Consider the following 23,909-nt stretch of genomic DNA (forward strand, 5'->3'; position numbering starts at 1 on the left):
GCTAATCTTCTGCCTGCAGCTCGGCTACCCCACTCTGCCCCAGGGCAACTGAGAATCCTGTCAGGCCATGGAAGCAAGGGACGCGACCACAGGAGGAGAGCTACCATCTCAGACCAAGGATGGGGGCCCTGGAGTTGGAAGGGTTTGGGGGGGGGATGCAAGTCCTAGCGTCATCATGATCAACCCTTATCTCCTGAAGCCAGGGGCAAGGGTGAAGAAGGTGGAGGCTGGCCGCTGGCTCTCTACCTTAGCTCCGCTCTGGCTCCCAGACTCAGTCAAGCAGGCGGTCATGGTTGTACAGTTCTGTTTTTTTCTGAAACAGGGGAAAGGGCTAGTCTTAGGGCCCAGGGCCTGAGGGTCATAAAGATGCCTTGGAAGTTGGCCAGTTTACCTCAGTTGGCTTCTGTTTCCTTCCTCCGGGGAGCCAGTTGTACCATGTCTGTGACCGGCAGGACAGTGGTGCCATCCTTGACTCAGGAGATCCTTGGCTACCTGGGTCTTGCCCACAAGGTAAGGAACCGCTGGGATTTAAGGAATCTTTTTTTCTGTGTGTTTTTTTTTTAAATATCAACTTGAGGACTGGGAGAGAGTGAGGGAACAGGCCACAGGAGAGCATGTCCTACGGCTGCACAGATGCACAGGGGAGGGTGTGAACAGACCTGTGGTACCCCCATCCCCTCCAGTTACTCCCTCTGCTCTTACAGACTGCAGCATGGGGCACTCTGGGCACCCTTAGGACCTTCTTGAGCTTTGGTGTGGACAAGGATGTGCAGAGACTGCTGAGGGCCATTGGAGGACACGGTGAGCACCCCTATTGGTCCTGTGCCATCGACCTACGATAAACAGCTCTGTAGGCCGAGGAGTCCGATAGGAAGAACTAGCAATGCTCAACATACAAATATTTGTATGTCAACATGAATTGCTGTATGTCAAATAGGTGTGTCATCCTAGTCTCATAACACCCCTGTGAGGTCAGTCCTATTATTTCCATTGTACAGAGGTGGGAAACTGGGACTCAGGGAGGATAACAGCCTTGCCCAAGGAAATGCAGTCCGTAATGACTGTGCTAGGATTCTCAAGTCTATTGTTGTTGTTGTGACTGTTTGGTGCCGTGAAGTCAGGCCGGACTCATCTGTATACAACAGAAACACGGCTGGTCCTGTGCCTTCCTCCCACTTGTTCTTATGTTTGAGTCCATTGTCCCAGCCTCTGTGTCCATCCATCTTGTCAAGAGCCTTCCTCTTTTTCTCGGCGCCTCTGCCTTTACACCAAGCACGATGTCCTTTTCCAGGGACTGGTCTCTCCTGAGAACCTATCCAAAGTCGCACCATCCTTGCTTCTGAGGCGCACTCTGGCCAGACTTCTGCCAAGACAACTTTGCTTGTTCTTTGGGCAGCCCCTGCCACTTCCACGATTCTTCACCAGCACCGTCATCCAAACACATCAACTTTTAGTAGGTCTTCCTTATTCCATGTGCAACTTTCACAATTGTATGAGGCAATTAAAAATACTCTGGCCTGGGTCAGGCACAGTTTAGTCCTCAGAGTAACATCCTCGCTTGTCAGCATTTTGAAGAAATCTTGTACAGCAGATTCACTCACACAAAGCATCGTTGGATCTCCTGACTGCTGCTGCTTCCTGAACATGGTCTGTGGCTGCAAGCAAGAGGATGTTCTTTGCAACATCCATCTTTTCTCTGGTCATCGTGATGCGATTGAGGATTTTATGTCGAGTTCCTAAGTTAGGGTCAGATTTGTGTGTCCTTGTAGCATCTTTTTTTTTTGGAGATCAAATAGAAACGAGGGTTCAGGTAGCCATGGATCCATCCTTTCCCAGCTCTTGTTTGTTCTCCCCTCCTCTGGAAGCTCCGAGTCAGTCAAGGAGAAGGATCCCAGCCGTGGATCCTGCCCAGGTGGTAGCCCAGCTCCCCTCTTGATGTAGGCGTGGACCACACCACCATCATGGATGTACTGACCAATCGGAGCAGGGAACAAAGGCAACTCATCTCCAGGGCCTTCCAGGAGCGCACCCAGCAGGTGAGGGGCTGGCTTCTCAGGAGCTGTGGCCTGGGGGTAGGGGGGGTGAGAAGCCCCTTGGAAGACTCAGGTCATAGCTGAAGGCAGCCTCTGCTCTCTGCCAGAATGGGCTGGTGCTTCGGGTCTGTCTGGAAACTGGCCAGTGATCTTGGGAAGTGCCTAACCCTTCGCAAACCTCTGCACACTCTGGGCCTTCTCTTCATGTGGAGGCTTTCTCTCGCAGGACCTGCTGAAGTCCCTGCGGGCAGCTCTCTCCCACCGCCTTGAGAAGATCGTGGTGGCACTGATGCAGCCCGCAGCCCAAAACGATGCCCAGGAACTGAGGGCAGCTCTGAAGGTACCAAGAGATGAACCTTTCTGGGATGCCTGAGGGCACCCCTGAAGGAAGGAGAGGACTGACTGCCTCCGGGTGCCCTCTGCCCTTTACCCTTCCTCCCTTCCTTATTGGCTCAAGGGGCTTGGCCCGTGCCCCTGAGGAGTTGTCAGCGTCTGCTCGCTGTGCCTATGCCCGCCATCCTAATGACACCCAAACCAAAGCCCTGTGCCATCCAGCCGGGTCCCACTGAGAGCGACTCTCTGGGACAAAAGTGACCTGCTCCTTAGCTTTACCGAGAGTGGACATCTTTATGGGAGCAGACAGCCTCAGCTTTCTCCCGGGGGGTGGGGTGACCATGTGGTCAGCAGGCCAACGCCGACCCCACATTGCCACCAGGGCTCCTCCTAATGATACAGGGCCCTCAATTCCTCACAGGGCAGAGGTTCTCCTGAGGACACTGTGGCCATGGAAATTCTTGCCACCCGAGCTCCAAGCCGACTGCAGGAGTGTCTGGCAGTCTACAAGCGCGGTAAGCGGCAGCGAGAACTGGAGAGGAAGCCAGGGGATCGTCCACTCCTATGCCGCGCTCCTTAGGCAGCGAGCCATCTGGGAACCTATCTGCCAAGTTCTGTTCCCTTGGGGGCTCTCCTTCCTCCCCACCCAGAGCCTCCCTCCCTCCCGGGGAGACCTCCCATGTGGTGATGAAGGGAATGAGGGAACAGATGAATCATTGTAGTCTGGGGCTCCAGGCAGATTCCGAAAGTAATGACAATGTTGGGCTCTGGGACAGTCCCAAGGGTCCTCTCATCTCATCTCCTTTCTGGCTCCTTGGTGTCCCTGCTGTCGCACCACGTCCCAGCTGACTGGAGCCTCGTGCAGCCTGGGGGATGAAGGGAGCCAGCTCTCCAAGGCATGGGTGTCACCGCTCAGGCCTCTGGCTGAGGTCCCTGCCTGGCTGCCACCCACCACACCCACCTGCTGATAGCCAGTTTTCCTCCTCCATATCTCACCACCCTGCTCTCTCTTCTCTACCCCCATTCCCTGTTCTTTCCTTCCTTCCTCATATCCTACCTCTCTCACCGGTGTCCCTCGCCTCCAGCCTGTAGCCATCTGACCTTCGACCATGGCTCTCCCCACCCTCTCTTTCCTGTCTGGCCTCCTGCCTCGGGCAGGGTGTTTAGCACTGAGGACCCCACCCAGACTCCCACAGTGCATGAGTTAATCTCAGCAGAGAGATGTTTTTTCGGAATGGCCATGATGAATTCTACCTTACACCCAGGAGCCAGCAGCCACCAAGCTGCCACAAGCAGGAGCCGACAGAAGGGGCAGGGCACAGTAGCTTGGTCATTTGGGGGTCTTTTGTGTTGGGCTGCTAACCACAAAGTCAGCAGTTCCAAACCACCACCCCTCCTCAGGAGGAAGGAGAGGCTTTCTGTCCCATCAAGATGCTATGAGTCAGCGCTGACTCGATGGCAGCGAGTTTGTTTGTGTTGTTGTTGTTGAGAGACTGGGAAATGTCAGGAGGCTTCAGAGAGCTCTGGACTCCACCCCAGATTTCCAGGTGGAGGCTGAGGAGGACGTCAAGTCTGAGACCAGTGGCATCTTGCGGGACCTGCTCCTGGCTTTGGCCAAGGTGAGGAGGACGGGCTGTGGGGAAAGGAGCTGCCATTCCAGTACTGTGGTGCTGTAGACACGAGAGGGCTTGGGGTTTGCTGTCTTGGCCTGGAGATCAAAAACCGCCCCTCAAAGACCTTCTGAGAACAGTCTTTTCTCACAGGGGCGTCGTGAGAGCTACGCTGGGATCATTGACTACCACCTGGAGGACCAGGATGTTCAGGTGAGCAGAGGGCTTGGGGTGTGCACAGCCTTGCATAAGACCCCGTCCCCTGCCCTCTTGTGGAGCCAGGGACGTGAACACCTCTTTGTCCTGCAAACCAGTCCCTGCCTTCTGGAAGGCGTGCTCAGGGATTGGGATGGAAGTGTCAGCTGATGGCACACTCCAAGCCTTTTCTCCCATCTAGCCTCAGACTCCAGGAGCCCTGGAAGCACAAGGGCTACGCGGTGAGCTGCTAACCATGGGGTCAGTGGCTTAAACACCCACCGCCCTTGAGAGCTCCCCTTGGTAGAAAGAAGTGGCTGTCTGCACCTGTACAGATTTCAAGTCCCAGAATCCTTAAGGGGCAGTTCTGCTCCGTCACTGAGTCGGGATTGATGGCAGTGAGGGTTTAAGCCCCTGACTCCTGCGCTCACGGGACGTGAGCTCATCAACTGGCAGACTGGACTCTCCTGTCATGGCAGTTGAGGGGGTGGGGAGGACAGCCCTCCCCAGGCCTTTCTTAGAGATTATTCAACTCCTTGGATACCAGGACTTTTCCAATTTGAGGTCTCCAGCTTTAGGGGAAATGCTCCTCTTTCAGTCGTGACTCTTGGCTGTTGTTTTGAATCAACCTCAAATAAGCCAATGAAACCCACTGGTGTAGAGCTTCCAGCACCGTTCGCAACTGTTTAATTCCATTCCATTGTCAAGATGATGGCTCTGGGAACATAAGCAGCTCTCCTCAGTTCTCAACCAACGGTCTCACCAAATAATGACTATGAATTCAACGTCCGTCCCTCGGAGATGGCTTGGGCAGAACTAGGCATTTACAAAGGAAACGAAACCATTGTCTTTTATGCCCACTGGGTTAGGATAGGGCCCTCCCGCTCTACCTCACACCCTGTACCTCAAACCCCAGATCTATGTGATGTTCACTTCAGGGTCTTCCTCCTCATGAATGAAGGCTGCCAGCCTCCTTCCATCTCTAGTTCCTCTGCTTCAGCCTGGGAGAAACATCAGGGCTTGATGGGGAAAGGTAGTGGGGCAGAGCGGTTCGGTCAGCGTGGTCGGAGAGGTCAAGAGACATGGCCAAGAGGCAGATCAGGGACCTGGACTGACGGTGGCTGGGGCAGAGCTCTGAGTCCCAAACGCCAGCGCTTCCGACTTGTCTCCAAGCACCGCGAGAATTGGAGGGTGTGTTGGAAGAATCCACAAGCAGAACAGGCTTTCCCCCTGATGGCCACCTAGGCTGAGGGGGACCCTGACCTGGGAGAGTGGCCCGTGCCTAAACACTCTTTCCTGTCAGGCATTACAGCAGGCTGGAGAAGCTGGCGCACCGGGCACGTGGATCCTACTTCTCACCCAGAGAAATGTGGAACACCTGGCTCGAGGTATGGTACGGGCACAGCCCCTTCTCCAGGTGTGCTGCAGGGATGAGGCTGGGCTGAGGGACGCAGGGAATGGCCCATCCTGCTCCGAGATAACTAACCCCGCCCCTCCTCCCGCCTCCCGCGCTCGCTCGCTCCCATCACACCACAAGTCTTTGAGCAGTACCAGCGGCGCACCGGGCAAACGGTGGAGGATGCTGTCCGGAGCCGTTTCCAGGGCGAGGCCCAGGCGGCACTACTCAGTCTCGGTAAGGGCTTGCTCGGGACACGTGGCGGGCAGGGCTGGAGAAAGTTGCCCCGCAGCCATTTCTCCCATCTTTCCCTTTCTGCTGGCAGCCTCGGTGATCAGGAACACACCACTGTACTTTGCTGACAAGCTTCATCAAGCCCTCCAGGTGAGAGGAGAGGAACGTTCTTTCCCACGCCCTTTCTAACCAAAAACCTGAACAATGGACGATTCCAGGCTGCTGCGAATGGCACAACCTGGGGTGTTCTTTGCAAACACAGCGCTTCTCCTTCGGCGGGCTTACAGTGGTGTCTGGCAGCGCTTTGGCCTCCTTAATGTGGAGGTGTGAATGTGGGCTGGAAGCGGCCCCTGGCCTGGTTTCGGTTGTTGCTAGAAGGATGGTGACAACAGTAGTTAAGACTCAGCGCCACCCACTCCTGGAGTTCACCTTTCAACAATAGACACTGCCACCCGTGAGGAGGGGCACGCTCCCCAGAACGCTCGGCCATTGACTCCAAATGCCAAGTTCAGGCCGCATGAAGGGGCAAGGAAGATGGGCGGGTGCAGGGAGAGCAAGAACCCAGGGAGGAAGTGGGCACTGAGGCCATGGAAACGAAGGGAATGGGAAGCGAAGGGGCTTCTCACACTTGACCCAGACCATCATGGAAGGTTACAAAGAAACAGGAAGGGCCACTGACAGGCGCCAGCACATCTCAGGTGCTCACTGTGTGTTGGGCCTGCGGGAGCTTGTTCCACACATGCCCATCACTCCCCACAACCACACTCCAGCAGGTCAAGAGCCCCACTCTCATTTCTATAGATGGAAACACGAAAACACAGAGGAGGGACGTTGGTTGCCCAAGGTCACACAGCGGGCAAGTCAAACAGTTTCTCTTCCCAGATGTGGGCATTCCACTGTCATGTGTCCATCCCTAGTCGGCTGCTAGGCTATCATGCTCTGAGTCCCCGGGGTCACCCTTCCATACTATGATCAGAATTTGTCTCGTATTCTCAAGCAAACTCACTGCCATCAAGTTGATGCCCACTCAGGACAGGGCTGAACTGCCCCTGTGAGTTTACGAGACGGTAACTCTGTAGGGAAGTAGAAAGCCTCACCTTCTCCTGTGTTCCATATCAGCTGTCTTTACACTGGAGACCTGGGTTAGAGTGGCTTCATCAGAAGGACACAGTTATTGTGTTCATTGAACTGCATGTCCCAAATAGAACTATCCTCAAACCTAAACATAAAAAATTTTAAAAATTTAAACCCTCACCAATTTCGAGGATACGTAAACTTTGAAGATTAAAGTAGGTTTCAATTGACAGTAGTTGTTTCTGTATGAACCAAACTCACTGCCATCGAGTCGATGCTGACTCATAATGATCCTACTGCACAAGGTAGAACTGCCCCTGAGAGTTTCAGAGACTGTAACCCTTTTAAAAAACATTTTATTGGGGGCTCTTACATTACAGCTCTTCTAACATTCCATACCTCCATTTGTACATATGTTGCCATCATTCTTCTCAAAACATTTTCTTTCTACTAGAGCCCCAGGTATCGGCTCCTCAATTTTTCCCTCCTTCCCCCACCTCCCACCCTCATAAACCCTTGATAAATTATAAATTATTATTATTTTCATATCTTACACCATCCGCTGTCTCCCTTCACCCATGTTTCTGTTGTTCATCACCTTGGGCAGGTGGCAGGGGGTTTATACATTGATCATTTCAATCCATTCCAGACAAACTCTTTACAGGAGTAGAAAGCCCTGTCTTTCTCCTAAAGAGGAACGGCTATTGAGTTCAAACTGCTGACCTTGCAGTTAGCAGCCCAGTGTATAACTATGCCAACTAAGTGTTTTCTTTATGTGAGCTGAGAAACCATCATGACTTGTGGACAGCTTTTCGGAAGAGAGTACATACAAGCATTTGTCTTGTCACCCAAAGACTGCCATCATGACAGTAGCTGATTTTACTTACCCAATAAGCCTGTGCTATTCAACATGAGGCAACATTAAGTTCTCTTGAAAGTTATGGCTATTTGTCCAAATTTCTGTCATCAAAACAAATTTGCAATCCAGCAATAAGTGGTTGAAGTGTATCTGGGTTATACCACACCCTTGGGTATAAACAGCAGATTTATTTTAGGATCCAGAATAATAATATAAATCCACTTACTTTAAATTCATTTTAAAAGCTGAAGCTCAATCAAGATACTTCTGTACTATTATTTTTCCTTTTATTATTATCATTATTATTATTGGTGCTAATTTTTCACGAGGAGCCACAGTGGCATAGTGGTTTGCATTAGCTTGCTAACTGCTAGGTCAGCAGTTCAAAACCAACAGTCACTCCAAAGGTGAAAGATGCGGCTTTCTACTCCTATAAAGAGTTACAGCTTTGGGAACCCACAGGGTCAGTTCTACCCTGTTCTACAGAGTCACTATAAATCAGCGTTGACAGGATGTCAGTGAGTTTGGGGTGGGGTTTTTTTTGTTTTGTTTTGTGCTTTTTTTAATGTTTTATTGACACTTCCCTCACATATCATACAATTCAATAGCTCAACTATATGAAGAAAAGTAGTACAATCTTTACCACAATCAATTTTAGAACATTTTGTTTTTCCCCTTACTCGTTGTTATTCATGTAATTATTTATCATTTTGATATTCTTTCATGAGATCTGTGGGAAAACAGGTTATGTCAGATATTTTTTCAGAATAATAACCTCCAACAAAGGTGAGCTCAGGGTAAATGTGGGCTAAATGAACCATTTACTACGTGTTCCAAGTGCATTCTGAAGAATCAAACAGATCTTGTTTAATGCAGCTTTGTGTGTTGTTAGTTGTTGTCCAGTCGATGCTGACTCCTGATGACATCATGTGTTGCACAGAACCAATCCATAGGCTTTCCTTGGCTTTAATCTCAATGGAAGCAGGTCACCAGGCCTTCTCTTCTGCATACCCCTGGGTACGCAGGGATTGGTTTGAACCACCAATCTAAGGTTAGCAATAGTGCGCAATCTGTACCACCTAAGGACCTAGCTTGAGGGGCCCTGGTGGCATAGTGGTCATTCATTGGTGTGCCAACTGCCAAGGTCAGTAGTTCGAAGCACCAGCTGCTCCCAGGGAGAAAGACAGGGTTTCCTACTCCCATAGGAAGAGTTACAGTCTGGGGAATTCACAGGGCCAGTTCTACCCTGTCCTAGAGGGTCACCATGAGTTGGCATTGGCTCAATGGCAGTGCATTTTGTTTTTGAAGGACCTAGCTTAAGGGGTTAGGAACTGGGCAGCTTACCATGAGATTGGCAGTTCAAACCCAGTAGCTGCTCCAAGGGAGAAGGATAAAGCTATCTGATCCCATAAAGATGTCGCCTCGGCAGCACTGCACAGGGCCACGGTGACTCAGAATGGACAGCATGGCAGTGAGTTTAGGGACCTAGCTGTGGTGTAGAGGGAATTTCATTTTACTCAAAGCCTTTGATAATGGATCTCCTGAAGAAGGTATAGATGAGAAGTCCACCAGTAAATGAATTCAGTTAATGAATGATTCCTTCTCCAATTACACAACTTTGGAGTTACACAACTTGGAAGAGAAGACTGGATATTGTGGAACAATTAGCAACCTCTAGCACAAGATGAAATTGATATATAAACTCTAAAATGAAGTAACCATCAGGTCTATTGACAATGAGCTAGAATGAAATAACAGCACCCTAGTTTTCACCTCCTCCTTTCCCCTAGTTTCTTCTTGGGAGTTGATATGTGGGCAGGCCCCAAGAGTGGGTTACAGGCAGTGATGGGAAGAATCTGACAAGTCAGGACACTCGGCACATTTCATGATCCAAATGGAATTTCCACAGCCATGTTCAGTGAGGCCCAGTGATCAGAACATTGCTAAAGGGGAAACACTCAATCAGGACACTTCTGCCCTATCCTTGTATGAGGAACATGGAAAAACATAGATGATGTAGAATATTATTTGGAAAGCCTTCGTAGTATCACTACATATTGTAAGTCATGATTTGATCATTGCTCAGTGATTTCTAAACTGAACCTTCCTTCCTTGACTTCCACCAAAAGGCCGGGGGTGGGTTGGTAGAGGTACAGCGGGAAGAAACCTCAAGGGTTCAGCCAGGAGGAGCAAATATGTAAAGATGGTGATGTGACATGAGCCCAGTGGGTCAGGATAAGAGCAGAAGTCGCCTGGCACTAGCCTTGAGGCAGTTTGGGGGCAGCGTACTTGTATCTTCCTTGGGCACTCACTGGGAAGTTAGGCGTCTTGCTGGTTTGCACACAGCTAATCTTTTCTAACCTTTTCAACATACCTGCCTTTGGCGCTAGCTGAGCTCCAGTGAAACTCTACGCCAGTAACAGGGTCAAATGCCACAGGGGAAGGGGTGAGAGAAGCACTATCGCAGCCCACCCCCTCCATCCCCACCCCCACCTCACCCCGGAACGGTTTTCCTCCCTGTTATCCGGTTCTAGACAGGGGCGATTGTCCCATCGTTTCAGGTATATTTCTCTTTCCCTTCCGTCCCACCACCCCCTCACTTCCCAGAATGATTCATCGGGCCACCCCATCCCGAGTCTCAGGGAGAATCTCCCCTCAACCCCTTCCTTCCTCTGCCAGCAAACAGAGCCCAGTTACCAGGTCCTGATACGCATCCTCATCTCTCGAAGTGAGACGGACCTCCTGAGCATCCGGGCCGAGTTCAAGAAGAAATTTGGGAAGTCCCTTTACTCTTCTCTCCAGGTGAGCTTTGCACATTCCTGGCCTGCAGCTCCAGAGCTGCGCCTCCCCGTTCCCCACTCCCACTCCTTGCCTCCGCAGAGCCTCCGACTAGAGAACTAAGGCTTTCCTCCCAGACAAATGGCAGAGTTCTGGGGCCCTGGTAGTGATGGGTCTTCCTAATGTTAGGTGTCTGGGGTGGTCTACCTTGGTTCTTGCTCTGACCCGCTGAAAGAATTCACGCTATGGAAGCACTTTTGTAAATCCAAGTTTTGTGAGGGAGAGGGAAGTTTCGGGTAGTACATCCTCAGACTGTGTATGCTATCCCTGGAAAGCCTGCAAGGCCTCCTGGAAGGGGGCCGTGGGAAAGTTCACGACCGAAAATGGCCACTTCAGGGGAGAGCTCGGGGCAGAAAGTGAGGGGGCCCAAGGACCTGCGCTACGTGCACACAGAGGAGAGATCCCACACATCCACCTGCAAGGGAACACCTGGAAAGGGGGTGGCTGGCCCTCAGTCTGCTATGAATTCCCTCCAATCCCCACTTGGGGGCGGGGACAGGGTTGAGGGTATTGGCCAATCTTAGTGGCTGAGTTCAGGCACACCTGTGTGATGACCATAATGTCACTGGTATCTGATGTGTGCCCGCCCAGGTTGATCACCTGGGCCTAGGTGACCTGGGTCTGAGCATGCTCAGCTTTGGCTCGTCCCCACAGGTGTCTACTACGTGCCTAATTTCTTTGCAACCCCGTTATTGTGGCACAGCCAGCTAATTTTCATTTAGCTAGGCATTTGGTGGAGACAATCCCCTTTATCCCAGATCTTTCTACCTGTCATTAATACAGACCTCTCTTGTCTGCAGGATGTAGTGAAGGGGGATTGCCGGTCAGCTCTCCTAGCCCTGTGCAGAGCTGAAGACATTTGAGCCCCCTCTGCCAGCCCCCCACATGACATTCAAGGACCGGAGTCTCCACAGTTTGGCTGAACCCTGCTGACTAACTGCTGGGTCTCCAGACAGGCTGCCCCACCCTGAGCATCCCAAACTCTGGCTTCTGATTGAGGCTGAAAGGCCACATTTCATTTAAGGTCCATAACCTCTCATCCCAAAGTGATGTCCCCTGGCTCTATCTTGAGTGTGGGTCATGGAATCTCAAGTTTCCCATTCCCCTGAGGCCAGTACATTGGACCGGTACTTGAACTCTTTTGGCAAGCATCCCTGTAGTTTGTGTTCCCTGCTGGGGAGTCTGGGTGGGGCAGGACATGGGTGGGGAGGGGCCTTGGCCTTGGAGTGCCTTTGATGTTCACTTGGTCGATCAGAAGGAATGCTGTGTGGGGCCTATTACAGCAGCGCCGTCGGCATCACCCCCTCCGCTGCCCACTCTTCTATTACTGTCTCTTCTCCAGGAAACTTCAGGCAATATAACTGAGAAAGCAAGCACCAGGGTGAATTCAGGAACCAGGAAAAATGGTTAAAATGAGAGGCAGGCCCAAATCTGCAAAGGCCGATATGTATGAAGTGGGAGCAGCGGTGGCCTCCCTAGCCCTGTGGGCTAGCAGGAAGCACAGCCCCAAATTCACCTGTTCAAAGGGAGGGCTTGGAACCCCGCCCCAAATTAGAACAGGATTTCCCAGAGGAGGGGCCCTGGTGGTGTGATGGGCAAGGTAACAGCTCAGCTCTTCACCCAAAGGTCAAGCGTTCTAACCCACCAGCTGCTCACGGGGGGGGGGGGGGGGGGGGCGGGGAAAGCCCTGGAGGAAGATCTTCCCTAAAGGGTTCGGCCCCAGAAACCCTGGTGGGGGGAGGGGCAGTTCTTCTCTGTCGAACCAACCCAACACACACAAGAACTATCCAAAAACCCGGAAACACTGGCTTTGGGGCAGGCTGAAGGAGGTGGGGGAAGGGAGTGGGCTTTGGTTCCTCCCGCTGGCTCTATTGGAAATGACAAGCAACCCAGCAGACCTGTGAGACAACCACAGCCAGGTCACAGGGCCACCCGACAGCCCTTCACAGGGATGCCTACTCACAGGTCAGCGAACTGCCCTGGCCGTACATGTACCGCCGCATCATTCTCCCACAGAGCAGCTGGTACACAAACCACAGCCCTCCCTCTCCCCACTCCACTCCCCATACCCCTGGGACCCTATGGGCATTCCAGGTGGGTCACACTTTTACCCCGAACGCCGTGGAGACCGGCAAACACTAAGTCTCAGGAAAGCAGTTTTATTTCCAAACCCAGAGGAAGACATTACAAATAATGGAGCTAGAAATCGACATCAGACCCTGAAACCCACAGCCCCATTAGCCAGGGCCCTGACCCTGGCACCTGAGTCTGCATAGTAGTGTGACTATTCTGGGGCAAAGGGGTCGGGGAGCAGAACTCCTCACCCCACCAACCCCAGTGTTGCCCTGTGTGGTTGGGGGCGGGGAGAGAAGGTCGCAGCACGTGAGGGCAAGGACTTGACCAAGCCCGCCTGCTCTAGTCCATAAATAAATACCCCTCCCATGGGGGGCGTGGTGGGCCAGCAAGCAGTAGGATGGTGAAAAGCTTCTGAGAGAAGGGGCAGGTGGGCCTGGTGCTGGCCGCCGGGCTAGAGGAGAACGCAGTCTGACTCCTGCTTCGCCCTGGGCCGCCGCTCCGGGGCTGGGCGTCCGGCCGTGGCTCCTCTGCCCTGGGGTGGATCCCACCATGGTTACCTACCAGCCCGGGAAGAGGATGGGGCCCCTCCAGGTGGGGTGGGAAGGATAGGATGGGGATGGATGGGAGAAGGGTCCCCAACTGTAGGAGCAAGAGCCAAGGAAGCATGCATGGGCTGACCCACTGGGGACAAGGGAGCAGGCCCCGGAAGTAGGGCAAAGGGGCAAGGCCAACAGCAGGCTCACCTGTGGCGATGGGGCGCGCACCTCTGCGGGCTGGCCCACCTGCTGCTGCTGATACTCCTCTTCCTGAAGCTGCTGGGCCAGCTCCAAGTCACTAAGGCCCAAGGTGCCCTGTGGCTGCTGCTGTTGCTGCAGGGATAAGGCGATCAGGTAGTCCTGGGGGGGCGGGGGGTACGGAGAATGAGCACGGGGAGGTAAGCTGAGGCCTGCGGGCACATTCACGTCAAATTTCCAAACCAGTCTTCAAATTCTCCAGAGCCTTCTCCCTCCAGGATCAAACACAGAGGCTGTTGTCTTGTCCCACCCGACCCCTCCACCCCCCAGAGCACACAGCCAGCACCTGAGGGGAAGGTAACAGGGAGTGTAAGGGGCCTGGATGTGGGAGGTAATAGTCCCCAGAGGACTGAATGCTGCCCACACACCTGGTCTACCTGCCGCTGCTTCTCTGGGGAGTCACTCCCCCCTGCTGCTGCAGGCTCCTTGACCAGCGAAGGACTTAGATGGAAGTCGGAGTCACAAAAGCAGCTGTCTCCATCCACGTTGTGCAGGCTCTCCCACACTACTTGCTCCTCCTGGAGAAAGCCCTGGTCAGTGACCAGGAGGTAGAGGTGGCTCTGCAAAGAGGAGACTTTAGACAGGTGACGTGGAAGCAGTTTCTGACCAGAAACTGAGCAGCATCGTTAAAGGGTATTTAAATCAGCTGGTAACATGTGTGAGTGTGTGTGTGAGGTTGGTGGGGGGGCTGTCCTTGAGTGTGTGTCCAGATGGGTATGAGGATGGTGGGAGCTGAGGTCAAGTTCCTACTTTACACGCTACTTCCAATGGTTCTCTGGGCTCACCTGATGGCTCTGAGGACACCGCCGCCCTCACCCCCCCAACCAATGCCTTCACTGTCTTCCTACACCATTCCCAGAACGTTTGAATAGTCTTTAACCGTGGCAGACTGAAGTATTGTTTTAAAAATAATTCAACGGCACATGGCTTAGCCCTGTGGCTTGTTCTGACCAATGAGATTGAGCAGAAATGACATGTGCCACTTCAGGGCAGCAGCACTAAGAGCTACTGCCGGTGGGGGGGTGGTGGTGGTGTGTGTGTGTGTGTGTGTCTTCATTCATCTCGCCTACAGAAAGGGGGTTCTGTCAGCCTGGATCCCAGAGCAGAGCAGATGGAAGCAAGGTGCTGCCAACCCCCACTGGGCATGCAGCACTGCCAAGAAACAGCCTTTGTGGTCGTAAACCACAGGCATGTTCGGCCTCTTTACCGACCACAGCTTATTCGAGAGAGGGAGCCTTGAGGAAGTGATAGCATGCCAACTACCGCCCCCCACCAAACCTTCATCACCTTGTGCTTAGTCATGGTGCTGAAGTGGTTGTTCCGGAAGAAGACGCTCAGCTCCCCCTCCTTGGCAGCTGCCGTGAGCTCACACAGCCCGTGGTAGGTCAGCTGTGCCGCGGTGGTCTCCAGGAACTGCTCTGCGATCAGGCCTGCGAGAAGGGCACAAGAGGGGCCAGAATTGGCTTAAATCCAAGTCCACGGTAGGAAAGATCCTCCAGAGAATCCCTGTCAAAGGTCCTCGGGGTCAGTCCCCCCTTCCGAAGTCTGATGTAGTCACTCAACCAGTTCTTAGGAACACTGCCTGGTGCCAGACACAGCGAGAGCCCGGGGCATACAATCAGTACGCAGCACAGAAGAAGCGGAGCTTCCATTCGAGTGGGTCTGAGTGGGAGGAGGCGGATAATAACTCACAATCATTAGCATCCAGCTTCCCTCCATCTAAGATAATAGTAATAAAAACCAGACCCGTCCCAGGAAAGTTGACTTCGACTGATGGAGACCCCTTGTGTTACAAAGTAAACTGCCCCACAGGGGGCTCTTGGTTGTAATCTTGAAGGAAGCAGATCAGCAGCAGCCCTTCTGCCATGCCACTGGATGGGTTCGAACCGCCAACCTTTAGCAGTCAAGGGAAAACCACGAGCACCACCCAGGGGCCACCCTCCACAGAGAGCAAAAGGGTAGAAGTTCCTTGGGGAGGGAGGAGCACCATCACCTTCTGTCACAAGGTTGGTGTCACTGGAGTGCTTGCAAGTGATGATCTTTTCTACCAGCTGGTTGTAACTCAATTTCCCCACTGCGCTCACAGCCTCAGGACTCTGCAGGGGTGGGTGAGGCAGGGTAGGAAGCAAGTGAATCAGGTCCATCAGGATGGCAACCCTCTGACCACAGGTGCCTGCATTTATGACGATTGAAGAACTATCCCTGTCTCTGTGTCTTCCTTACATTACATTAGAATCTCACTCAAAAGGAAGGGATTTGTGGGAGAATAGGAAGAGAGTGCATATGGATGAATCCTTTATCGTGTATCAAGAAGCCTGGCAGGTTGGGTTTCTGGGGTGGAAGAAGGCCTTCCCCCTTGGGAGTTGGAGGTGAGTCCCAATCACATTCTCATCATAAATATTGTTCCTCCCTGTATCCTCCCATAATAGTACAAGCCCATGGCTGACTGCTGTGTACCTCCAGCTTTATCTATAGGAGCAGACACGTGCTATTGCTCTCTAGGCTCTGAAGACAGCCACTCCCCCTTACCTGCCTGGACACTGGTGTTAGGTTACTCCAATAGACTCAGGGACCTTTAGAGTTAGGGTACAACCCACTTTGTTACCTATGTGGTTACCTGTAATTAGGGGGCTTGCACTCCCCCCGAACATATATAAACCTTAGTTGGAAATATATTCTCTTTCTCTGCGCAGACCTGGCTCCTGAAGTCATGGCAGCCCCTGAGGTGAGCCCTTGCATGCTTTATCTTGTCTGATGTCTCTTTAATTTTACCCCTCAGTTACACAACCGCCCCTTGGAGCCATTGCATTGTGAAGGCTGATGCCCCCAGGAATTCTGCACTAGGTTCATCCTTTAAGCCAGGCATCTTCAAACTACAGCCCGCCAAGGACATTGATCCGGCTCGCCAGGTGTTTTTGCCCTGTTTGTTTTTTTTTACTTCAAATTAAGATATGTGCAGTGTACATAGGAATTAGTTCATAGTTTTTTTTAAAACTATAGTCCGGCCCTCCAATAGGTCTGAGGGACTGTGAACTGGCCCCCTGTTTACAAAGTGTGAGGACCCCTGCTTTATACCCTCCACCTCTTGTAACTCAACTCTAATCACTATTCCCACCCCCATGCAAGTCTGCCTCTCACGTGAGCTGAAGTCGGCTGTGCCTAACCTCACCTGTGGGTCAACGAGCCAGCCATGGTACAGAGGGATGCCAAGCAGGTCGAAGACACTACACTCAGGCGTGTACTCAAAGTCAGAGACGCCCGTGAAACGCACATTGACATCCAGACCAGTAGCCAGTTTAGGCAGCACTGTCATCGCATCATCTACATTCTGGGGACAGAAAGAAAATCACAGATGTTCTAGCTTCCCCTCACCCCACCCCAGTCCGCACCATTCCACTCCCACCTCCAGCAACAAAGAAATAAATCCTGTCGCTTTTCTTCCCTGGTCCTCTTACAAGCCATTCCAGTCCCTCCTCCACGCAGCCTTTTTATGCCACACACCACATGGACATACTTTCCAGGACAGTGACGTCCCACTGCCTCCGGCAGAAAGGGCTCCTGATTCAATTGCAGAGAGCCTTCTGTCCGTAACTCTGGGTGGCCCTTTATAAATCTGCAAACCCTTATGTTTGGAGACCTTTGACCTCCCTCACCTGCTGAAAATTGAGTTGAAGTCCCTCTGACTTCTCCTGGGGCTTGATGGACAGGAGGCAGTCTCCTACAAGACAGGGTCCCTTATCAACAAAGGCCCCCAACCATCTTCAAACCTCAGCTCCTTCTGCCCTGGAAGAGACTCATGCAGCGCCCTCATTTCTCAGACTCCTATAGGTGAAGGGCCCAAGTGTAAATGGCTTGAATTGTGTACCACCACCCCACCCTACATAGGTGTGGCAAATTCCAACCTCTGTGCTGGGATATCTTTGTTATGTGAATGAGATGGGTGTAGGATATTATTCAGTCTACCACTTTGAGGTTTAAAACACTGAATAAGAAAAACCGGGAGAGAGGGGCAGAGGGTATGCCACTGGAAGATCTGCAAAGAGCCAAGGAACAAGGATCAACTCCCTGAGCCAACGGAGGAAAAACCTTTTGGGGCTTGCACCTGGGTTTGGGTTTCTGGACTCCTGGAATAAATCAATGTGCTTGTTAAAGCCACCTATTATGGTATTGCTGTTGGATGGAGTTGTACTAAATAACAAAGACAAAAGGTCACGTGGGAAAACTAAGGGCAGAGCTGGTCTTACAACATCCCAGAATTCGACATCATGACTTCTGCTTGTCATTTAGAGAAGTTCTATGGGCCCCTCAGCTTCCCTGCCAGGTCAGAGCCCCAAATGGGGAGTCCCTCAACACTCTGGATTTCTGGTTACACAGAAAGCTCTGGGACCCCTGGGGTAATCCCTCTTCAAGGCCCAGTCACTCACCCAGATGGGCCATGAGCTCAGCTGATGTGATCACTTCCTTCTGAGGCGGCAGCTTCACCTGGAGGCAGCAGAGGTGATCAAAGCGTTAGCCCCATGTGTGTGCTGTCCCTCAGGAATGATGGAGGCAGAGCCCAGAGAAAGAACGTCAGGTCAGGGTGGGCTGAGCAAGTGGTGGAAGAATGTGCACTCTGCATGACAGTCAGTTCCTCCCATCTTGCCAGGGACTAGACACTGGGCTAAGAAAAGAGCCCTGGTGGTGAAGCGGGCTCACATTGGACTGCTAACCGCAAGGGCGTTCTGCTCTGTACCCAGTACAGTCTCAGAAACCCACAGGGGCAGCCCTGCCCCGGCCTACGGGGTCGCGATGGGTCCCGATCCACAAGTTTGGAGCTTTGGTTTTGGAGGAAGGAAAAGAAAGTTTTTATTTTGTTCTTAAGAATATCTTAACTTCTAAAAAAAAAGAAAGAATTTAGGGTTAGGGTTAGGGTTAGGGTTAGGGCTAGGGCTAGGGCTAGGGTTAGGGTTAGGGTTAGGGTTAGGGTATAAAAAAGAAAAAAAAAAAGAAAGAATATCTTAACTTCTTTGTTCAAGCTGAAGGGATAGAGAGGATCATCTAGGGGTTCCCTCCCTAGTTTGTGCAAATCAGCATGATCAAAGAAGTGGGTGAGGGACAGGAAGAGCACACTTCCCAATATTTCTCTCTCTCTCTTTTTAAATTTAAATTAATTTATTTTAAAATGTATTTTTAATCAGGAGTCAATACATCTATTACTCCACAGTTCAATCATGTCCAGCTGAATCGCACAATTCCAGTGTTCTCTGAGCCCTCATGCCAACCTGCTCTTACCTTCCACTGCAGAAACAGGATGTTCATGATGGCAAGGAGAGGGCACGGGCCATTTGCATTCTGGGTGATGATGGGTGTCCGCTCTTCCTTCCAAGAGATCCACTTCACACAGTAGAAATCTAGTTCTGGCTGTAGGGCCCTGGGAGACTGGGGAGGCTCCTGGGAGCCGTGGCTTGCCCCTACTGTCTCACCTTCAGCCTGAGCCCCACAGACTGTCTCCCCTTGGCTTGAGCTGGCTTCAGGTGGAGGGGACTCTAAGTTTTCCTGGCCCTGAGCAGACAGTGAAGCTTGATCTGTTGGATCCTGCTCTCCAGCCACCCCGTTAACATCTCCTCCATTCTTGTCCTCTGGTTCTAACAGGACCTCATGATTTTCAGGGCTATCTGCCTCTGCCGTCTGGGCCTCCTCAGAGTTTGGCTGCGTAGGTGTGTGGTGCTCCATCGTCAGAAGGGAGTAAACAGTAGTCAACTAACAATGTTTCTGAACCTCAGGGAGTTGCCTAAGGCAGGCTTGGGCTTCCAAAGAGGAGAAAGCCCAGGATGAAGGAAATCATGGAGGTGGGACACAAAAGGATCCCCCGAGAGTCTTGGGGAAAGAATGCACTGTGGGAAGCTAGACAGCTTGTGGGTTCTCACGCTGCCCAAGAGTAGCACAGGTTGTTCTCAGCTAGTGTAAACAGAAGGGCCTCCGGTCCAGCTCTTTCCACCTCAGACTTGCTGTGACCAGATAGAACCAAGGAAGGTGTAGGCGTGGGAGGGCTGGTCCTGTGAGATTGAAGACACTGGGCGTAGTCAACTTTCCTGAAACAGACAACACAGGAATGAAACAGAAGTGAAAGACAGGAGGGAAAGAGATAGAGAAATAAATAATCTAAATAAATGTTCAAATTAAACCTACAGGTATAGATTGCTTGTATGTGGCTTGCTCACATGGTCTTATAACTCCCACCAAATGACAGGGTAGGATAATACAAATAAAGGGCTACCAGTAATGTAAATAAGGTGCATGACAGCCTTGGGGAGGTGGTGCAAATAATAATGCTATTGAAGGGATCGATCACTTGTGCCAACCTGCTAGGCTTAAAAAGGAGAGTCAACCCTAGTGGGGCACATTCTGGGAATAGAGCGCATCCTTAGGACCTAGGGTTCCTGCCCTGAGGGTGTCCTAGACCCAAGAGACATCAAGGGAGTTGTAACCTCAGAGATGGTTTGAAGAGGTGAAAAACAGCAGCCAGAAGACTGATGGAGAAAGGCACAGTGGCTTTCCCAGCCCACTGAGTGACATGGCTACAGTGGGTATGACAACCCATAAAGCCAAAGCAAGGGACCCGAGTGCCTTTGGGTACGAAGCTTTCTAGCAGAGTGGGGTAGCTCTGGAAACTTACTAGCAGAGCTAAAGAACTTTGTACCAGTGTCCCAGAGCTGTGCAGAGGCTGGGCCCAAGGGCCTAGGTACCAAAGGCGAAGATGCCTGAAGCCACAGCTGCAGTTATTCTGATTGAAGAACTGTATCTTGAATGGTTCCTGATCCTGAATTGTAGCCTTTTGCTTCCCCCATAAACCCCCTAATTGTGAATATGACCTGTAAATTGTGCAATAAATTACGTAACCCAGCAGAGCACTGTGGGAAGAGTAGATGTCAGAAATGGTCAAAAGATTGGACTGAGGAGTTCTGTCTGACCTCTACCTCATGGGAATCAGCATTAGGCTCTTGATCTCAATTTCCCTTTCCCTTTGTGAAATTCCATGATTCAGCCCCGACACTATTTTTAAAAACAACAACAAAACAAAGATCTTTAATCTTTAGTTCATCCTATACTTGGTATCATGTCAGGAATTCCCACCATAGTTGGGTCTTCAGTAATCTCTCTGCCCTTCACCAAATCCCACCTCAGACTACTCACAGAACATCCAGAGCACAGACTCCTGGTATCCTCTGGAATAGCTTCTTGTTGCCTTGTCCCAAGGGGCCAAAAGATTAGTAGTTACATAGTGCTTGGGGTGAAGGGTAGTGACCCAGAATTAGTAACTCCATGGCCCTAAAGACCAAACACTGGTAGGAAGTATTTTTCTTCAAAGAACTTCACTAAACCTTACACAATCCCAAACCACAGCACAAAGATCTTGGGAGGGGCTTCCTGTTGGCAGAGAGGGGGAAATGTGGGCTATGTTGTTAGTTGTCATCCAATCAGGTCAGGCTCCAACTCACAGGAACCCCCAGGGTGCAGAACAGACCGCTCCAGCAAGTTTTCAAGGCTGTAAGCAAACACAATTGGGGCCTTTCTCCCCTTGTACCTTTGGGTGGTTCAAACCAGCAACCTTTTGCCTAGGAACCCTAAGGGTAACCATTCACACCCTGGGGCTCTGGGGACTGAGTCAGAGACTGTTTCTGATAAATAACCTCAGATGAGGCACAAACACCACTCCCTTCAAATTCCTGCAGGAGCACATCTGACTGCTGGAATTCAGGTGGCCCCTGCCCTTCAGCTCAGTGATTCTTTGTCCCAAGCTGGCCTCAACCTGACATGCTCTCTTCCCCTCTGTCTATGAAACACAACAACGCCGGTTTTACTTTACTTAAAAAGCACTTCCTCAACATTTATCGGCCTGTAGGTACATTCTTTATCTTTACCTCATCAGAGAAGCCCTGGTGGCGCTGTGGATTAGGCATGGGGCTGCCAACTGCAAGGTTGGTGGTGCAGCCATACAGGCTGCTGCTCTTCTGGAGAAAGATGGGGCTGTCTGCTCCCTTAAAGATTTACAGGCTTGGGTCACTGAGTGAGTCAAGCTACTGGCTAGCATTGGGTCATGTGTTGTTATTCCCAAGTAGCTATCTGGATCGTTTAGGTCTGAACCTGCTTAACCTGTTCTCTACCAGCATTAAGCCCCAGTCAAGCAAGTACAGACACTGAAATAATGCTATCATGGTTCAAGATGAGAAGGCAGAAACCCTGCCCTCTAGAAAACATTTCCTTTGAACCTCCTAGTTCAGGGTGAAAAAGGAGGAGAGGAGCTAAACTTAGAAATGTAGTATTCCCCTCAAGACCAATAATGAGAGTAGCACCAGGAAGGTAAGGGGAAGGTAGGGGAGAAAGAGGGAATGGATCACAATTATCTACATAGAACCCCCTCCCAGGGGGATGGACAACAGAAAAATGGGTGAAGGGAGACAGTGGCTGGTGTAAGACATGAAAAACAAATTAGCAAGGGTTCATGATGGAGGGGGAGGGAGGGAGAATGAGCTGATACCAAGGGCTAAAGAAGAAAGAAAATGTTTTGAAAATGATGATGGCAACATATGTACAATGTGCTGGACACAATGGATGTATGTATGGATTATGATAAGAGCTGTACAAGCCCCAAATAAAATGTTGGGTTTTTTTTAAAATGTAGCCTTTTCTTCACCCCAAGACTCTACTTGCCTCTGGTAAAGGGACAGGAGTTTGGGGCTAGAGGCAGGTCCTGAAGACAGAGTCAAGGAACCCCAAAGTTAGGAAATAAGCCTTGTCATCCAAATTGATCATCTTCTCGATTCAAATATCACCTGTGCTCACTGCATCTAATTTCCATGTTGTTAATTGAGAATCAGAGTGGCCCAAAAGTGCCTGCAGCTTGTACCTGTAAGTGGTGGCACTTCCAGGGGAGGTGGCCCTTGTGACTTGGGCCAGGGACATTTTCAAAAGCTTGGTGAGAAGCAGCGCTGGTGTTCTTACTTTTCTGTCCAGCACCAAGAATCATCAATAATTAAAAGGGGGTTGGGGAGCCGAGAGGTAGATGCCTGAGCCCAAAAGAAGCAGCAGCTGGACAGCCTAGGGCGCTGGGTCTGAAAGAGGTCGGCCAGGGCCAAGTGGGCTGAGTCAGGACAGGAAAGGTGATGGGCGTTTCCAGCAGGTGCGGTGGACACGGGCATTGAAAGTAGAAAGATGCATGCTTTCCCTCTTCCCCGCTCCATCTGGAATTATCCTCAGTCGTGGGTGAGGGAGTGAAAATAGCTCTGGCCCCTCCCTAGGCAGCGGCAGAAAATAGCCAAAAGAGGAAAGCGGAGAAGTGCGTAAATCGGACATGTAGCTTCAAGAAGCCCCTCCAGGTAGCTTCCCGGCTCTCCCCAAGGCCTGCCCTGTCCCCGCCTAAGCTCCTGCTCCGCCGGACCAAACCCTCCCTCCCTCGTGCAAACAATGGTTTGGATTTTCCCTTCCAAGTCCGCCACCACCGCTCTGTCCTGTCTACTGGTTCCTATGAAAGAGGGAGGACAGGAAGGCATCGGACAGCACCCCGATTACACCCCCCCCCACTGCCTCGCTGCGCCTCTGGGGGCGGGGGGCAGTCAGAGGCAACTCCCCAGAGCCGGGGAGGAAGAAGAGGGGGAAGTGGGCGAGGAGGTGAAGAGACTGCCTCACCAAGTTTGTACCTTAACGAAGCGGGTGCTGCTCCAGGACTGAAAGGAGGTTCGAGCCCAGCAACAGTGAGGGGCGCCGCCCCGCCTCGCAGCTGTCAGCGCGGAGCGTCCCCGCGTCCCCGCTGGGTTGCGGCCGCTTCCGGACTCGCCCACGCCGGGCGGGGGCGGCGGGGGGCACAGCCCGGGTGCTCGGGGCGACTGCCCGCCTCCTCGGGATTCCGGGCGCCGAGGCCGGGCGGGCGCTCCAGGCCGGGAGCACGGGCGGCCGGGCGGGCTTTCAGAGGAAGTTTGCGGGCTTGGCGTCTTTCCTCTTGCTCAGCCTCTCCCTCTCCGCCTCCATCGGGACAAAGGGAGATCAGTCAAGGACGAGCGCCCCGCGGCTGGGGGGCCGGCCCGGCGCTGGAAGGTGGCCTTCAGGGCTGGCCGACCGGGTCAGCAGCTGGGAGGTCCGCAGGGATGGGCCGGGACCGGCAGAGATCGGCAGAGGGAGGGAGAGGGAGAGCAGGGCGAGAGGACAACCACAGAGCCCTTCTCTTTGGCCGCCTGCCGCGGGAGGGACGGGGCACTTGTGCCTCTCTGGTGAGAACGGGAAGAGCAAGGCCTCGCGGAGCCGGGCTGGACAGCAAGCAGCGTGTCCTCCTCGGCACGCTCAGGGCCCTCCTTGCATGGACGGCAGGTCCTTAGCCCCGGATCGCCGAGGCCGGGCCACGGAGCCCGCTCCTGGCGCCTCCACGCCCTGAGTCCACGCTGCATCCTGCGCCTTTCCCCTCGGAGCCCTCAAAGGGCTCCTGGTCAAGCCCCA

At 52.2% G+C, this 23,909-nt stretch overlaps 2 protein-coding genes across 4 annotated transcripts; one reads left to right on the top strand and one right to left on the bottom strand.

Moving 5' to 3' along the window:
* Positions 1 to 435: 435 nt before the first annotated feature.
* ANXA9 (annexin A9) lies at positions 436 to 11,435 on the top strand. Its single transcript, XM_075561676.1, has 12 exons — positions 436 to 510; positions 705 to 801; positions 1,942 to 2,036; positions 2,260 to 2,373; positions 2,788 to 2,881; positions 3,906 to 3,985; positions 4,130 to 4,189; positions 5,475 to 5,559; positions 5,709 to 5,804; positions 5,893 to 5,951; positions 10,414 to 10,536; positions 11,373 to 11,435. Exons 1-12 carry the CDS (start codon positions 436 to 438, stop codon positions 11,433 to 11,435), a joined length of 1,041 nt encoding a protein of 346 aa, XP_075417791.1.
* On the bottom strand, positions 10,817 to 23,660 carry MINDY1 (MINDY lysine 48 deubiquitinase 1). Of its 3 annotated transcripts, none has more exons than XM_075561544.1 (10): positions 23,120 to 23,660; positions 18,714 to 19,513; positions 17,867 to 17,924; positions 17,096 to 17,160; positions 16,612 to 16,770; positions 15,436 to 15,538; positions 14,730 to 14,872; positions 13,811 to 14,002; positions 13,392 to 13,544; positions 10,817 to 11,933 (listed from the first exon to the last, which is right to left on the bottom strand). In XM_075561544.1, exons 2-10 carry the CDS (start codon positions 19,152 to 19,154, stop codon positions 11,850 to 11,852), a joined length of 1,398 nt encoding a protein of 465 aa, XP_075417659.1. In that variant the 5' UTR covers positions 19,155 to 19,513; positions 23,120 to 23,660; the 3' UTR covers positions 10,817 to 11,849. The 3 variants fall into 3 exon arrangements, with proteins under 3 accessions (XP_075417659.1, XP_075417667.1, XP_075417676.1); XM_075561552.1 differs by having other exon boundaries at positions 23,109 to 23,660; XM_075561561.1 differs by lacking the exon at positions 10,817 to 11,933 and adding an exon at positions 12,716 to 13,180 and having other exon boundaries at positions 23,120 to 23,658.
* Between the last annotated feature and the right edge of the window lie 249 nt (positions 23,661 to 23,909).

Source organism: Tenrec ecaudatus, chromosome 1, assembly GCF_050624435.1.
Source record: "Tenrec ecaudatus isolate mTenEca1 chromosome 1, mTenEca1.hap1, whole genome shotgun sequence".
NCBI lineage: Eukaryota > Metazoa > Chordata > Mammalia > Afrosoricida > Tenrecidae > Tenrec > Tenrec ecaudatus.

Bases quoted from the DNA above. Each gene is read 5' to 3' on its own strand.
- MINDY1 (XM_075561544.1), bottom strand. From the start codon at position 19,154: ATGGAGCACCACACACCTACGCAGCCAAACTCTGAGGAGGCCCAGACG. The intron at 16,771-17,095 runs GTGAGGGAGGTC...TTCTGTCCCCAG, and splicing joins TTCAACTCAATTTTCAGCAG to AATGTAGATGATGCGATGAC. The intron at 15,539-16,611 runs GTGAGGTTAGGC...CCACCCCTGCAG, and splicing joins GCTGGCTCGTTGACCCACAG to AGTCCTGAGGCTGTGAGCGC.
- ANXA9 (XM_075561676.1), top strand. From the start codon at position 436: ATGTCTGTGACCGGCAGGACAGTGGTGCCATCCTTGACTCAGGAGATC. The intron at 2,374-2,787 runs GTACCAAGAGAT...AATTCCTCACAG, and splicing joins AACTGAGGGCAGCTCTGAAG to GGCAGAGGTTCTCCTGAGGA. The intron at 2,882-3,905 runs GTAAGCGGCAGC...ACTCCACCCCAG, and splicing joins TCTGGCAGTCTACAAGCGCG to ATTTCCAGGTGGAGGCTGAG.